The 16,316-nt window shown below is 34.3% G+C and overlaps 1 protein-coding gene across 5 annotated transcripts in view; it reads right to left on the bottom strand.

The window, feature by feature from the left end:
• Positions 1-16,316, bottom strand: part of ELP4 (elongator acetyltransferase complex subunit 4) — a 132,277-nt gene that overhangs the window by 73,534 nt on the left and 42,427 nt on the right. For all 5 annotated transcript variants that reach the window (XM_040701149.2, XM_426160.8, XM_025151417.3 and 2 more), the window contains exon 7: positions 12,648-12,836. In XM_040701149.2, the coding sequence (XP_040557083.1) occupies positions 12,648-12,836 (189 nt within the window). The remainder of the gene's footprint in view (positions 1-12,647; positions 12,837-16,316) is intronic.

The raw sequence follows: 16,316 nt of genomic DNA, 5'->3' as shown, positions 1-16,316 counted from the left end.
CAGATGGCATTAAATCCTCTGGACTGGTCTCTTTACAAAGCTGCTACTTGTGCTCAGGCCAAAATGGTCTATCCCCACGGAATCAGAGAACTTCAGTTTTACCTGCAAAGTCTAATGCTGGATAAAGACAAAATAAAATAATACTACAGAATTTCCTCTCTGAGCAATGATGCAAGTGGACCGAGGTAAAAGAATGTTGTTTCCAGATCAAGCCTTACACTTCATTATTGCGTGCCCTAATTATATCCACCACTGAAATATTAAAGATGACTTGCAAATTAGTTCCTCTTCTAGGAAGAGAGAGACAGCATACCGTATTTTAATGGAAACTCTTAGTCACATTATTTTATAGGGTCAGTCACTTAAGGACACTATAAATCTGAAGTAGCCAGTGACCTCTGTAAATCCACAAACTTGAAATTACCTTATTTTGCCAATTCTTCAGCAGATTGCTGGGTGTTATTTCTGTAAGAAACATTACACTGTAATATAGGCTAACAGGTAAATACTGATTTCTGGAAGCTATCCTGAATTCTTAGTATAGGAAAAAAGAAATTAGACCATTTGGAAAAAAGTTTGCTGTTCATCAGTCATTTTGCTTGCTGGTTTTAACCAACAAGGGTTACAAAAACTGTAGGCAGAAAGATGCTCAACCATCAGCAAGGCATCCTCATGATTACAAGTCCTGTAAATCCTAAGAATAGCATCTTTCCTATTTAGTCCTAGATCTGGAAATATTAAAGCAATTCAATATTTACCTAATGATACATACTTCAGCACGTTGGTTTCAGCTCTTCTTCTGAATAGTATGCTTTCTTTAATTGTAATCCGTTCGCCTATGTTGATTTTGTTGTTGTTTTTAAAGTGTGTCAAAATATTCTCTGGGCTTAATGCAGTGTATCTTGGGAAATATTTTCCACAATGAATTGCCACAACAAATAGACATTTGCTTATGTGGCATTGTTGTCATAGATCTGTATCTATCGTGTATTTTCTAGTTTGCAGTGTTCAGCACATTAATGTCCAATCAAAGCTGACGTCAGCACACAAATAGTTGTGATGTATGGCATACTGACATAAACACACAAATCATGTTGCCCCATCTGGGCTTGAAAATTTAACAGAGCTCCAGATCTTCCTCCAGCCCCATACAAATCTACCTCCTGCTTCTGGCATAAACTTGGCAGCTCTGGAGATGAGCCAGGACATGGTTAGGAGGGAAGCCAGGAATGGGGGGATTCAAGGAAAGAGTTTGTTGGCAGCTAGAAGAGGTATTGTTGTAAATTACATTAAGAAATAAATAAATTAAAGAAAACCAACCAACTCAGTCCTGGAAAGTTTGTAGTCTTGCTAGACGTACTGCAGTTTTTCTAAATTAGTTAGTTCAGCCAAAATACAATTATTCTAACAATATGGTAGCAACCCTGTTGTGCAGACTGGGCTGGGCATTCATTCTATATCTTAGTGTTCACTGTTTTAGACAGGAATTTTTTTTTTTAGCTCAAACTTGTAATATCTGAGCTCAAATGCAGTGCACTTTCAAAACACTGTTGGAAGAAAATCCATTTAGCTACTTAGATATGTAAATGGCAACTGTACATACATGTTTAACCAGCTTTTAGGGAAAGGCAATTATGGAAAAAGATTGTTTTATCCTACTAATTTATTTGCAGAATCTACAGAGCTTTGAGTAATTATCTGTGCATGTTTAGAAACACTTATTTGCAAATAAAGCAGTGTACCATCTTCCACATCTGAGTATAAAGCATGGTATTTACCAATGCAAACAGACACAGAGACTGAATACTCAAAGTTACACACTGAAATTAATACTATATATTTTTACTGGATTGAGTTCTTAATGAAGGACAATTTTATCATAACTATTATTTATCAAATCAACTTTGGTTCATCTGAATTCCACATTAGAGAAAAAAAATCTGTTTGCTTTTTCTGCTTTGCTCTATTTTCTAGTTCTCCTCTCAATTCCTGGCAAAAATTGTCTAAAACACAGAAATATGTCCTCCCATTTTTATTTTGTTGGATTGCAAAGAAATTAAAAACCTCATAAAATTTATGTAAAAGGAGTATTTGAATTCTCAGTAAACAAATTAAAATAATTGAAAATTTTCCCAGATCAGGTTTCACTTTCCTACATTAAAAATACAAAAAATCTCCAAATTTAAAAGGAATATAAAAAACGTTACAGATCTATAATGAAATCCAACTAGCACCTGTTAAAACTCTCAAGCCACATGGATTTCATATATCAGCATTTATATACTCATCAGTATGTTAATAGACTTCTAAGATTGATTTATAAATCAAATTGAAAAGTAGGTGTATGAAGACTGTTTTCAAAGAGATATTTTTGACTTATATTTTCATAGCGAGGGCTATATTTGACTCCTGTACCCTTACACTCACGTAAACTAATTCCAATTAACTAATATACTCAGTTTTTATTTAAAAACATTTGCTTATAAGTTAATACACTGAATCCTAAAATTTGAGAGTCCAGTAGTCTTGATGCTTTGTTTGAAGGGTCTCAAGAATAAAGATCAAATAAGCAAGTTTATGTAAAGTGATTTCATCCCTGTGAACATAAATCAAATTTTGGCATTCAAGTTCTCAAAACAGACTCAAAAACTGTCTGTCCCCTTTTTGTCTCTGTTACGCTCACTCACGACACTGAAGTAGCTTAGTGCTATAATATACAAGACCACATTGGACTACAATGAAATACTGGCTGGATATTCAATAGGTGTAATCATTCTTAATATTTTCTGAGACATTACCATACAATAAAGTGGTAATGACTTCATAACACACAAATATTTACCACTTGCCATTACTACTTAATCTCCAAAGGATTTTGAATTGAAAAGATAAATTATTAAGAGAGATGGCTTAAATATTTAACCATTTGTTAATAATTACTACGGCTAAAATCACAGAATTATCCATACCTTTTATCTTGGTAATAAATAAATAAATAAATAAATAAATAAATTGGGGTATTAGGCCACTGCACTAGTTTCATAGAGATACATTTTGTGTGCTTTTTCATTATTCACCAATCCTGAAAATAAATGATTAATAAATGCTCTGCCAAAACTGTTATACTGGTAATTAACAAAATTGAAAAGTAAAAAATTCTGTACTTACTCTAACTCCAAGTTGATTAGCACTTTTTTTCAGTGCTTTCACACACGAACAGAACTTTGAATTTAGGTTATACATAAAATTGATGTTTGCTCAGGCCACCGAATACAAGACAATAGTAACAACAGTAGTTACATTAAGAAATTTTGGTACGTAGAAAACTTTATTGATATCACATGAAAACTGAATCTAAGTGTGATGTCTTTGATGGAAGACACACTCAGTTTGCTTGAAATATATCTAAAGGATTTTTTACAGACCTCCAACACCTTCAAAGAGGATATGTCCACATTTTAAATACTCTGCATCTTCCACCTTTGAGGAATTTTACTGATTGTAATAGAACACACATAAATATCTGTTCATATGGATGAAATCAGAGAAGTACTGATTTTGGCTGATTTATTGATATGTACTATGTTAAATTAGAAAATTTCACCCAATGAATAGTATCTTTGAATAATTTTATACAAGTTACAGCAGCAAAGAAAGGAAATGTAGCAAAGATACAAGCAGGTGATTAGATGCAACATACTTACAAAAAAGGGAAGGAAGTGACAAAGAATCTGGTGGCCAATATGTTACATGATGTATTAATTCCAGGTTTTGGTTTTTTTAATGTATGCATTGATACTCTGCAAAAACTCAGAGTCTTCCAACTGTGAAACAAGTTAGAACTAGCTTTTTTTTTTTACCTTCAAAACTCAAAATTTTAATTTGAGCCATGGTTAACTTCTCTTACACCTGAAACACCGTCACCGGTATGGGAACTCTGCAATGATTATTACCAATTATATCAGATGTATGTGGATGACATACTATCTCGTTTAAACATTCTGGATTTAAATATTTAAGAAAAATGATCAGACATGAAATAAAAACTAAATATCACACACCATAAGAATATCTTTGAACCTTTACTGAGGATAGATGACCTGGACTCGTCTATTATATTAGATAAAAAAGACTTAATTGCCAGAACGCCTTGATACATAAAATAAAATGTTTGTTTTGCCACTGAAGACCTGAGAGGTTCTTTACAATGTCGTCAAGGGCCAGCAGCCAAATGAGTGATGACTTGATATACATGAAATGAGCAAATCAGTAACAGTTGCTGTTGAGATCCACAAAATGAAAGTGAGAACAAAGACTGCATAGTTTAAATAAAAATTTCCATCTGTTGATCTCCAAGTGCTTTACAAAAAATCAGCAAACGCTGCATTCCTCATTTACAAGTAATGCACCAAGCACAAAGATGTCATGAGTTGTCCAGAGTCACAAGCCAGTCAACAGAGTGCTGGGAAGTAAACTCTATCATTTGCTGAAGTCCTGCCTATTATCATTCATTTGAGGCTTGGTTTAGAAGGCAGCGACTATGGCTTTGGGGTGCCATGAAAATATGATGACACACAAGTCCAAATCCCAGAAAGCTCTGGGTGCTGAAAAACTAGCTATTACCTGGCAGCAAAAGGTGACAGATGTATCGGGTGTCACGGGTGATGCTTTCTGAGCTGAATCTCTGTTCTTTTCTAAGTCCTACTTCCTCAGACTCATGAACTGAAAGTACAGAATGCAAGTGACTAGGAACTGCTCTGGCAGACAAGGCTCTTGCTTGGATCCTACCATAGTTGCTAAAGGAAATAAGCTTGTCTGAGTCCTCCTGCTTTTTCCTCCAGCAAAGGATGAGGAATTGGACAGAAATCAGTACATGATTTGGGCTGAAATTAGCCCAGCAACTCCCCAGAACACTACCTGGTCCTCTTTAGCAGTGTGTGTTCTGACAGGACAAGGGGAAATGGTTTCAAACTAAAAGAGGGGAGACTTAGACTAGATGTAAGGAAGAAGTTTTTTACAATAAAAGTGGTGTGGCACTGGAACAAGTTGTCCAGAGAGGTGATGGAAGCCCCATCCTTAGAGACATTCTAGGTGAGGCTGGACAGGGCTCTGAGCACCTGATTGAGCTGTAGGTACTCCTGTTCATTGCAGGGGAGTTGGACTAGATGACTTTTAAAGGTCCCTCCAACTCAAATGATTCTATGATAATAAGTTTGTCTCATTAGTACAAAAGCACATGAATGAAAAACTGTGCGTTAATATTTGTCTTTAATATTTCAGAGATTAAACAACTATTTGAACAGATTTTTTTTTTTTTGTAATATTAAACACTTAAAATATTCAATGCTACAAGTTGGTCATAGTGTAGGAGATACCGATGTAAAAGTAGATAGAAAGAAGGAGAGTCACATTATCAAATCCTGAGAGCAACAACAAAATCGTTGAAATTAACGTATTTGAGACTAACTGGCTTAGCTAAAATCCTAAGATTATACTAGGAATTATTAGGAATTATTCATGATTAAAAATAAAAAAGGTTTAAGAGTGCCTTCTGTTGTCTTTTTGCCTGAAAAATGCACTGCAGTTTGCTTTCCAATTCAGGCTAACTACTGCTGCAACTTAAACTCCTTAAACAGTCAATTGCCTTTTACATACAGGTGACTGAAAGAGTCCTCCACTATTATTTCAATTAATAGTACACAAACATCAACAGGAACATCTATCTGACATTTGTTTATCAAGTGCAAGGTTCTCAAAAATAAAATCATTAAAAAAAATAATCCTTTATTCAGTATGAAATTATAGGCTGTCATCAGGAGCAGTCTGGCAAAGCTAGGTCCAGATGGGATACTGGCTGGGCAATAAGAAGAGGTAGGGTGGAAATGATGGGTAGGCTGGAAATGATGGGAACCTAAGGAAAGACATGACTGCTCCCTCTGCTGGCAAGGCCCTCACCTGCTTTAATTTTTAACTAATGAGTAGGCATTTCTTTAATTATTTAGGATCTAGCCAATAAATAATGCAGAATGTTCCTTCCTCAGTCTGTTGCTCTGTGTTTGCACAATTTTGAACTTATGGTGCCCTATTTCAGTACAATAATTTGTCACAAGATTAAGGCTCAGGTGGGTATCTAAAGGCAGAGTTATTGGTTCTACAATTTAATTGTTCACAAAATGAAAAGTAATGTTAAACTGTTCAACTTTCAAAATATTATATTTTACAGTCTGTACCATTTTTTAATTTAATTTATATATTTCATAACATTATGATAAACTGCTCATCAAATCAGATGAGATAACAAGAACCTTTTTATGTAGAAATCAGATAATATAAAAATGAAACATTATGCAACACAAACATACAAAATTACATATCATACCAAAAGAGCTCTCTTCTTCCATGAGTAAAATTCATGACCAAGGAATTTGGAGATTATTTTTTGTATTAAAGCTTAATTACAACATGAGGATAAGTCATTCATTATTTGATTTGTGAAATGAATTAATAGCTGCAGTAAGAACATTTAGAAAAAATCTGTTCTAGGATTTTGGCCTACAACCAGAAGCTCCCAGAACAGGAGGGATCAGCTTTTTTTGCCCACTGTTCTCATCTGAATCCTGGCTGAAAAGCTACTCCAGCTCCCAGCCTTCCAGAAGGCTCCATCCCAGGAATCCTCGCCTGCCATTTGGTTTGCTGATTTTAATCTCACAGGACTTTCTTACAGTGGCTCCACTATGCTGAACTGGCACTTGCTCCTAGAAGTGAGTTATTATTAAACTTGTAGGTCAATTGTGGCACTAACAACTCTTTGGAAGCTTTCAGCCACGGTGTACAATTTGCTGGTCTAATTAAATATTAATTCTAAGTGTTACATTCTGTGGCTAAGAGCTTTTATTTTCCATCATCAGTCTGGAAGAGAAAGAGGTTACAAGGCTAATTTAATCTTTTTTTTTTTTTTTTTTTTCCCCTGGCATTAAAGCTTAGCTACACAGGCACAAAAACATCATTAAAGATGCAGTATTCCTTTTTATTATGATTATATTGTAATTAATAGAGCTGGTCTAAACAAAAAAGATGTAAGATTAGATTCTGAAATTTCAGGGTTTTTGCACAACACTGAAAGTTCATATAAAAGTATTACTAAGCAAATGCTGCACAGAAATTCAATACTAAGTGATCTGAAAAACACTTAGGATAGAAAATACTTAAGCAACATTTTAACTATAAAATTAACACTCATTATTCTTTGTACTGAAATACAACAGATAAAAACCCTAGTTAATACAACATGTACAGGGGCTTTTTTTCAAGAACTTCTACTTAAATGAAAAATCTAGTGTTGTTCCCAAACAATACTCTCTTCATTTTCCAACAGAGTTACTTGCTTAAAGCAGATGACTACTTTGTCTTGCATTAAAGACTGTCTTCTAATCTTTACTTATCACTGTCCAAATGGGCTCAATACATGAGCCTCTTCCCTTCTGCTTCCATAACAGTTGTGTCCATGTCTGGACACTGGGCATTATATTAACTACTTAGTCCAGAAGCCAAAAGATTCCATATGCTTGAACAGATGACTATCTTCATACTGTGATGGGATATTTAACTGTTTAGATCTAATATTGCATTTGAAAGATTTAGTACTAAATAGCACCTCATTTTTTTTGAAGTTTCAATGTCTGTTTTTTCAGATTACATAGATAAAACATAAGATATTCTAAAGTTGCATATACTCATCACATTGTAAAGTTTAATATAATCATATTGAAAGAATAATTTTTTTATTAAATTTGTGCTGATGCCTACGGTGACAAGAATGTGTTTATAGTATTCCAAATTGTAATGTGTTAAAATGAGAAGACTTTTTTAGCTATACATTTTAACCCATAAAGTGACTACACGTCAATATAATATAGCTAGGTAAATTAAAAGACAGTTAACATGGGTGCAAAAACATGTTTCAGATGAACAATGTGCTTGTGTTTGAAATGAGTAGTTCTTACCAAATCAGAAGTGGCAGAGTCGAGATACAGACTCTTGGCAACCATAAACTTATTTTATGAAAAGAAAATATTTCTATAACTTGATTAGTAAATGCTATAAACAACAATAGAAATTAGAAGCAAAATGATTTACTCTTACACAATTTACATTTTAATATGTATTTAATGTGTCTTTGGACTTGCTACTAGATTATAATTTTAAGATGCTTCTATGAATGTCTAGAATATCCAAAACAGAATATTCACATCTGAAAACTATACGAGAAACACAGGAATAACTGCCATAAACTCATGACTCTCAACATTTCTTTGTATGGATGTTAAATTGTACTTCTTGAATACAATTGCGCATGCCACAGTTAAAAGGTAATAAAAAAAACAGTATAGTAAAATATAAAGACAATTTCATCTCCATAGTTTCTATTTAGAAGAGGATTTTGAAAGCTTATTCAACTGATGATATAGAAAAATACGTGACATTTAATCTTAATACAGTTGGTGCTTAATATTTACATGCACAAATACATTTGAAGGTTATTCAGCATTTTACACTTGGTTCTAGGGCATACATGGCTCCTGTCATAGGAATAAAGATTTCAAACTGGGAAATTCACAATTGTGTATTAGCAATGGATTCTAAAGCACTAGTGCTTGACTTCAAGTTTAGCTGCTAAAGCCCTCACTGTGAACACAAAAGGCTATGAATGCAAAAAGGTTTGCTTCTGAATTTTTCTACGCTGAAACATACAGTGATTTATGCACTCCAGTTAATTCGAAGCATCAAAACATTAATATTGCAGGAAATCAATTTTTTAACATGCTGGATGAAATAATGAAAATACTTGCTAAACAGAACTTCAGACTCTGAGGACAGGTTCTGTAACTTCTGCGACTTATCCATACTGACTTTTCATTAGTCAATTAATTTCCCTTGGTACATACTGACTAATATGGTGGTTAGTCCTTACCAGTAACACAGCTTCATGTTCAAAATAAAGGGTGGCTTCAATGAAAGCATTTCACGTCTTCAAATGAAAATAATAATCTACTTAAAAAATACATATTCATGAACTTGACTGTTTACTTAAGTGATACAGAGTTGGAAACAAGGGGAACGGAATTATGAACATTATTTAGAAGGGAAGGGGAAAGATGCTTTTGGGTTTATAAATATGTGCAAGTACAATTAACTGTTTCTAGTAAGTAAAGAAAAAGAAGAATATACTATAGGAAAGTATTTTACATTTCAACTTTTTTGTAAACATACATTAAAATCACATTCTGTAGAATTTTTTTTTTAGCACTATGTATTAAAAACATAGATTGTCAAAATACAGAAAACAAGACTCCATTCTAGTTTTGATAATATTTCTTAATTTGGAAAGTGCAACAACAAATTTAATCCCTCTGCAATTTGCCCTCCCTGATCATTTTTGCTAGATTTAAAAAATGTAAGTAATTTTCCCTTCTCAAATGCACCACCTTATTTCAGAGGCACAATTCATTTTCAAGAAGCAGTAGAAAGCCTTGACAAATAACCTTCCATCAACTGTTTTAATCACATTCATAATATCTCAATATTTATTACCTGACAGACAGGGTAAAATAAGAGTGTGTTCAATCAGGAGAAAATATCAATCAAGTAAAACTTGTCACATATCATCTGAATAAAATTTATAATTGGTGAAGTTTTTAGTGTCATCTTCTTGAAATTTGCTTCCAGAATAATGTATTCCTGGTTTTATGATTGAGAAAATGATAGAATATTTGTTTTTCTTTATACACTGCACTAAAAGTTTCATCAATAAAGCATAGAGAATTTGTGCTCTTTGGGGGACTACAATTCCATTAACTTACTCTGAAAAAGCCCTGTACACAACCAGATTCTTTGTGAATTTGTGTCTTTTCCCAAAATACATCTTTACAGAAGGCAGTGAAGACATTCAGTGTTCCATCAGACTGGGGGAATGAGCATCATATTCTGACGAATGAAATTCAAACTTACTAAATTCAAAGCAGTGAACTAGATGGATTAGAAACATACTGGTGGATGTGTACTACAGAGGGAAAAGCATCACAAACAAAACCACTGTTTAACGTTCAGTAGACACTGAAGAGACAAAGCATATATTAGTATGTAGGAAAAAGTGAACAAACAATAAGAGCATTATTGTATTCCATGACTGTGAGTTATGACTGAAAAAAAAAGAGACTGTTTAAAAACATATTAAGAAAGCAGCATGGGAGAATATACAAAACAATGGGAACACGAGATATATAGGGAGCTTCATCTCCTTGTCATATCATCCAAGAACAAAGATCTAATTTCTGAAATGTAAAGGCAAAATTAACTTTCTGAAAGAAGCTACATGGATTTAATTTGCAAACTCCCTGTCACAGAACAACATGACAAGTACTTGGCAAAATATATAAAGGAAGCGAATCACTAACTACACAGATAAGTATTTTATTTAATTCATACAAAAATGCAATTCAGACTACAGACTATCTGGTTTGGGTTGGAATAGCACTGTCCCTGTTGAAAATCGGTAGTATCATATGTGAGTTTTATTTCTTCTTCACCAGAGTAACTAGAACTGGCTGTCAGTGACAAGATATGGCATGAGATACGACTGAAAACTATTTTTTCAAATGCAACCATTTCTCCGTATATATTACACAGACACGATAACTTGATAACACTTCACATTTTGAAATCTTGTATTTTCTTACCATGTGAAGATTTTACTTGCAGACACCCCTAATTAATATAGTTAGGAAGCAAAAGATAATACAGCAGATACAGAAATAATTTTCAGGGAATAAATGTGGAAATTACTACATCTTCAGAAAAACTGTGCATTTCTGATGCCTTCAGTGTTCTGGCTTTAAGATTCAACAGAGAAAGCATATGCTAGAACTTATTCTGATCAAATTAAATACATATACAGAAATGCACTAGGGAAAAGAAAGAAAAAACACCAAACAAATGCTCTCTCTTATTCTTTTGAAAAGATATTTTCTTTACTTTTTTAATCCAGTAAGAAACCTCAGCAACAGAATGGTGAGTAGCTGGGTTGTGAGAATGTGAGCAGCTGCTGTTATTATAACTAAAGGTCTGTCTACGGCTTGAGCCTGAGAGACCACATGTTCGGCTGTCCTCTCATCTTGCCATCCTCACCAATTAACTATTAACATGGAGGGCTGTACACATGCTCTCAGGGGCTCTTTAACAGGCTTCTTGGAGAGTGGAACAACTACACAGCAGGGCTCTGGGAACTGAGTAATGTGGGGTATAAGGAACCCTCAGCAGCTTTGCTCCTCCTAATGACAGTTTTCTCCACAGTTTAGTGCTTAAAGAAGGATACATGAAGTTTCACAATTAAAAAAACAAAACAAAAAACAACAACAAAAAAGTAATGCTATCATCTGTTTAAAGCTGCAAAGATTTTGGAAAGCACATTTCATTTTTTTCCCCTTCAGAATATTCTGTCACTTATTGTAAAGTAATTCTGTTAAAATTCAAAATCAAAAGTTATTTAGAAAATGAGATATAATTTCATAGGGCCTCTGGGGGAATTGATTTATAGAGAGTTGACCAAAATGAAAACAAAAACTTCCCAGATAAGTCTACAAAAAACCAAAAGATTATATCCTTCCATTTGTTTCTTAGGAAAACTTGCTCCAGAGACATTTCTGGACTTCTTCTTTGGAATATGATATCTCTCACTGATATATTAAAATATATAAGAATTACAATAAAATAGATTCTGTGTCCCAGTGACAGACAGGAAATCCCAATGTGTAAAAAGAAGGAAGTTAGTTTTACATCCACAAATTCCAGTTACTGCGGTAAATTTTACTATCAACCTTTTTAAAGACATGTTGTCATCTAATATGAAAAATATCTAAGTAAGGACATGGAGTTGTGCAGGACAAAAAGTGGTTCAGGTATCCACCTAAAGAACATCAGCAGATACTCAAACACCTTTTCAAAATGCAATATGTAAGTGAGAATGATGTACTTACATAATATAAGATTTTAATTCAACAAAGAAAATCTCCCTTCTATGATGAAACTATGTACAATACGAGCTTTTACCCCATATTATTTTATTATAATCAATAATGAATAATACCTGGTTTGTTCCTGTTCCCAACAAACCAGAATATTAGAATTAAAGAGTAAATCTGTATCTTTCAATTCCTGGCTTTAAAAACAAGGTCATACATCATCATGATGGGTATGATAGATGAAGGCAGTGGATTAAAATGTCTTGTATCGAAAGTCTAAACTGTGTTCTGAAGGTGGTGTAAAAGTGTGTTACCCCCCCCAAAATAGAAAAAAGATTCCTAGCAGAAGTTTCTCTGCTCTGATACTGCTTGGAATTTCTGAAATTCTGACTTTGACTGATAAAAGGAATAACTATTTAGGACTGGTTTATGCTAAGGTATTTGTTGATTTTGCACTATGACCATCTCACAAAAATGTAGAAAAACTACAGTTGTTGTTTAACTTTGCCCTTTGAATCAAAAGAGCTTTCTCAATTTTTAAAATTGGATTTATTTTCTTCCCATAAACTTCCAGTTTTTGCTAACTTATGTAGCAGCAACTATGAAATTTAGCAAAGACAGCATTCTTACCTCGATAAGGTGAGAGGGCATTGTGATGATGCAAGCTGACAAAGATTTTCGGAGGAGGCCACGTAGAACATACAGAAATTTTGTAAGACTATGAATATCTTCAGGAGTATTGGTGCTACAAATGTCATCATCCCACAACAGGGAACCAAGACTCTGAATTCCTATCCGTAAAATGTTCTTTTGTTTTTTCTATTAAAAAAAGAACACAACACTTGTTATTTTTTAAACATTAAGAGAAAAGTACCACACTGTATATAATTTTAAAAACTATCACTATTTATAGAATAAATATCCATAATAATTCAATAGTTCAAGCAATCACAACTTAATCTCAAGGGATCTTGGTGAAAATAACAGTTGGAATGTCTTCTTTTTTTGTTTGTTTGTTTTTAATGGCTGGATAACACACTATATTAGATAAGTAAATACAAGAATAACAGGACAGCATGGAAAAACACAAAACTACTAATTTGCAACTTGTAAAGCTAAACAGCTAGTTACATATAGTATTTTCTGAAAGAGAATCCTAGAACATTACTATTTTTCCTCTCATTTCTCTCCTCCTTCTTACTGCCTTCAAAAAATACGTAAGGTAATCATTTCTCCCAAATCTTGTAAGCTGGTCTACTGGAAGGGCCCAACAGTACTCAAACACAACTTTTATTTTCAACTTCCCAAAGCACACTTCTCTTTAGTTAGCTACTGGATACTAGAATTTAAGCTGTTTCAACATGTGACATCCTAAATGGCCTTGTGTTACCTACTAAAGACAGTTTGCTGGCCTGCATGACACTGCTGGAACAGAAGTCAGCAGAGCAATAGCTAAAGTATAGCCCCATTTCTGAAGAGGCAGATTGTGAAGCCAGAGTTGTAGTTTAACAACACAACTAAAACATCATCTCTCTTGATGAAAAATCTCTCTTCTGCTTATTCAACATGACCTTACTTGGTAGACTTTGAGAAAGATCGAGGTATATTTACTGTCAATGGCTGAGACAGGAAATAAGCACCCTTATTGAAAGAACTCCAGTACAAAGTGGTCAAAGATGCTTTTCTACAGCTCAAGATCCGTACTTAAATAAAGACCAACTGCTTTTTCTTTCATTTCTTTCTTTTTTTTTTAATATATAAAATCCTAGTTTAGATAAGTAAAGGCTTACAGTTATTTGTCATTACACTTATTTGCTTCAGTAAACTGTAGGTATTCATCTCCCCATCCTGAATTGCAGCAGGAATGACCAGTAACTATCAAGCACAAAACATTGTACAGCTGTTTTGGAAGTCCAGAGGAAAGGTTCTGGTGAGAGAAGAGGCTGCTCTTAGAAATGTTTCCTTGCCCGTACTGAGCAGACAGAGCCTTAGCTGTGAAACTTAGTCAGAACCATGTGGCTCTCCATTCCTCCAACTCTTGCAGCTCACACAGTGAACCAATTTGCCAATCCTCTTACAATCTTTGTGAAAGCAATACATGCCTTAGCTCCAGAGCATTCTTAAGCCTCATAGGCTTTTAAGACTTGTAGGCTTCAGTTATGTAAAGTTAACTTTTTGCATCTCTGTGCGAACTTATGGATAATTGAACAGTAAAGGTAAAATCTGACTTCTCTATATGGTATTTATTAGACTCAGGTATCCACAGTTCTAATAAGAAAAGGAGAACTAAATCTAGTCTAATATTATTAGTGATTTTAGTGACTTCAGTGATTCAAGAATTTCTTGACATTTGCTTAAGCAAAAACAGGCATTTATGAAAACTACTTTACCCAGATACAATGGATATTCAACATGCAGAAAAAATGTTCTGGTATTTTAAAATTTCAGAATAAATATATATGAAACAGAAAAGAGAAAGATTTTGTTAGGATAATATTTTTTAAACACTTAGTTTGTGTTTTTTTTAAAAAACCTCTTTCATGTTGTTTTTGTAACAATGATTGCTTTGGCAGCAAGGATTACGATGAATTAAAATAAGCTAACTTAAACAAACAAAAGCCCAATATCCTCCCCCAGCTTTCTTACACAAAAATTCGAGCTCCAAAGTATACCAAAGAAATGCTAATGAAAAAAAGTTGTCTGAAAATTCTGCTAGCAAATATTACAAAAAGAAAATAATTCTGAAACATACGAACTATTTTGTATGGTGTAGAACCACACTAAATGTAAAAAGGATTCATACTTAGTGACCAGCAGCAAAAACCTACAAAGAGATTTTAAAAATCATATAAAAAAATTAAATAAAAACTGAACCTCAGATTTATGGATTACAGGTGATTCACACCGTGAATTTCCACACAGTTCTCAATAAAGATGTTTAAGTCAGTGTGAACTGACAAATCATTGTTTTGGTAAACTTCAGCCAAACCCTTCTGTAGCTTATTACCCCAAACAAGAGTTACTGTCCTAAGACCCAAAGGATCATGCAAGACAGACAGGACATCTTAACCTATGCCAGCGAATAGCAGATGGTGTATGGGAACTGTTGAGCCATGGCCTGAACCACTGATTGAGCACCTGGGGAAAGGACTTGGTCAGCCCAGGGAGCATAGGGCTGACAGGAAGTGGTGGAGTCTGACTGCACCTCTCTTAGGCCTCAATTAAGGGCTGACTAGCACTGAGGAAGGTTCTCCTTCTGGAGATCTTTCCTTGGTGAAGCTCTGTCCTGCAAACCTAGAATCTTCTGATACAGGTGAGCAATCTTCCCTTCCTTTATAGCAGCTTTCTATTCTGCTGGTCCTTCCGTCATCACGCCTCTGTTGTAACACCTTTCCCATTATACTGATCTGTCCAATTGCTACAGGTGGTAATATAAAATGCTAACTAATCTTACTAGATACCAGATATTCTTATCCAGGTTACTAAAGAGGTCTACTAGAGGTCTAAACCTCTGTTAGTTCATTCGCTACTTCCCTTTACTGTGCCAAATCTCTGTCAGCTGGATTGAATCACATTCTACTCACCTTATTCCAGACTCCTCTTCAAATACCGGTAGCATATAAAGAGGAGCCAATAACAAGGGATGGTAACTCTGTTGTTGCCATATTGGTGTAAAAGTAGCAAAAAATATCTGAATGTTTTACCAAGCAGGTCAAATTCAGACCCAACAAGCAACATATTTCTAGGTCTTCAAACTCCACAAATTTTGTGTAGTTTATGCTATGCAATATGAAAAGCACTAAACACTAGAGGTGTTGTCTTCTCTTACTCACATGCAGTGATTATTAGATCTACTTAAAGTCAGTAGTAAATCTCTTTCAGTTCCTCACTAATATATTTAGGCCCTTGTAGTTTTCTCAAAACTTCATGAAAGCCACTGCCAATAGGATCCATCCAAAAGAGAGAGCATCATTTTGGGTAGAAGAACATAGATGAACAAATTTCTCCAATGCTTATACTTTCATAATAAAAGGGAAAGAACACTGGTCCAGAAAGACACAGGCTGGTTCTTACTCTACTATTCTTATTTCTAGCTACTTAATTCTCAAGACTCAGTTAAAAAAGGGAATATGGAGTAACAGATGAATTTTGCACAGATTTGGAACATAAAACGTTCCAAGATATGTTCTGGGCCAAAACAGCATCCAACTCTGGGCATACTTGGAGAGGTGTGTGTTATATACTACACAAAGGCACAAAATGTGAGTGTTTAGAGTGCATGTGAAAAAGGGGAACCTT

This window comes from Gallus gallus, chromosome 5, assembly GCF_016699485.2.
Source record: "Gallus gallus isolate bGalGal1 chromosome 5, bGalGal1.mat.broiler.GRCg7b, whole genome shotgun sequence".
Classification (NCBI taxonomy): Eukaryota; Metazoa; Chordata; class Aves; order Galliformes; family Phasianidae; genus Gallus; species Gallus gallus.
The sequence above is the reverse complement of the archived record's forward strand: the minus strand, read 5'-3'. Positions and strand labels throughout refer to the sequence as shown.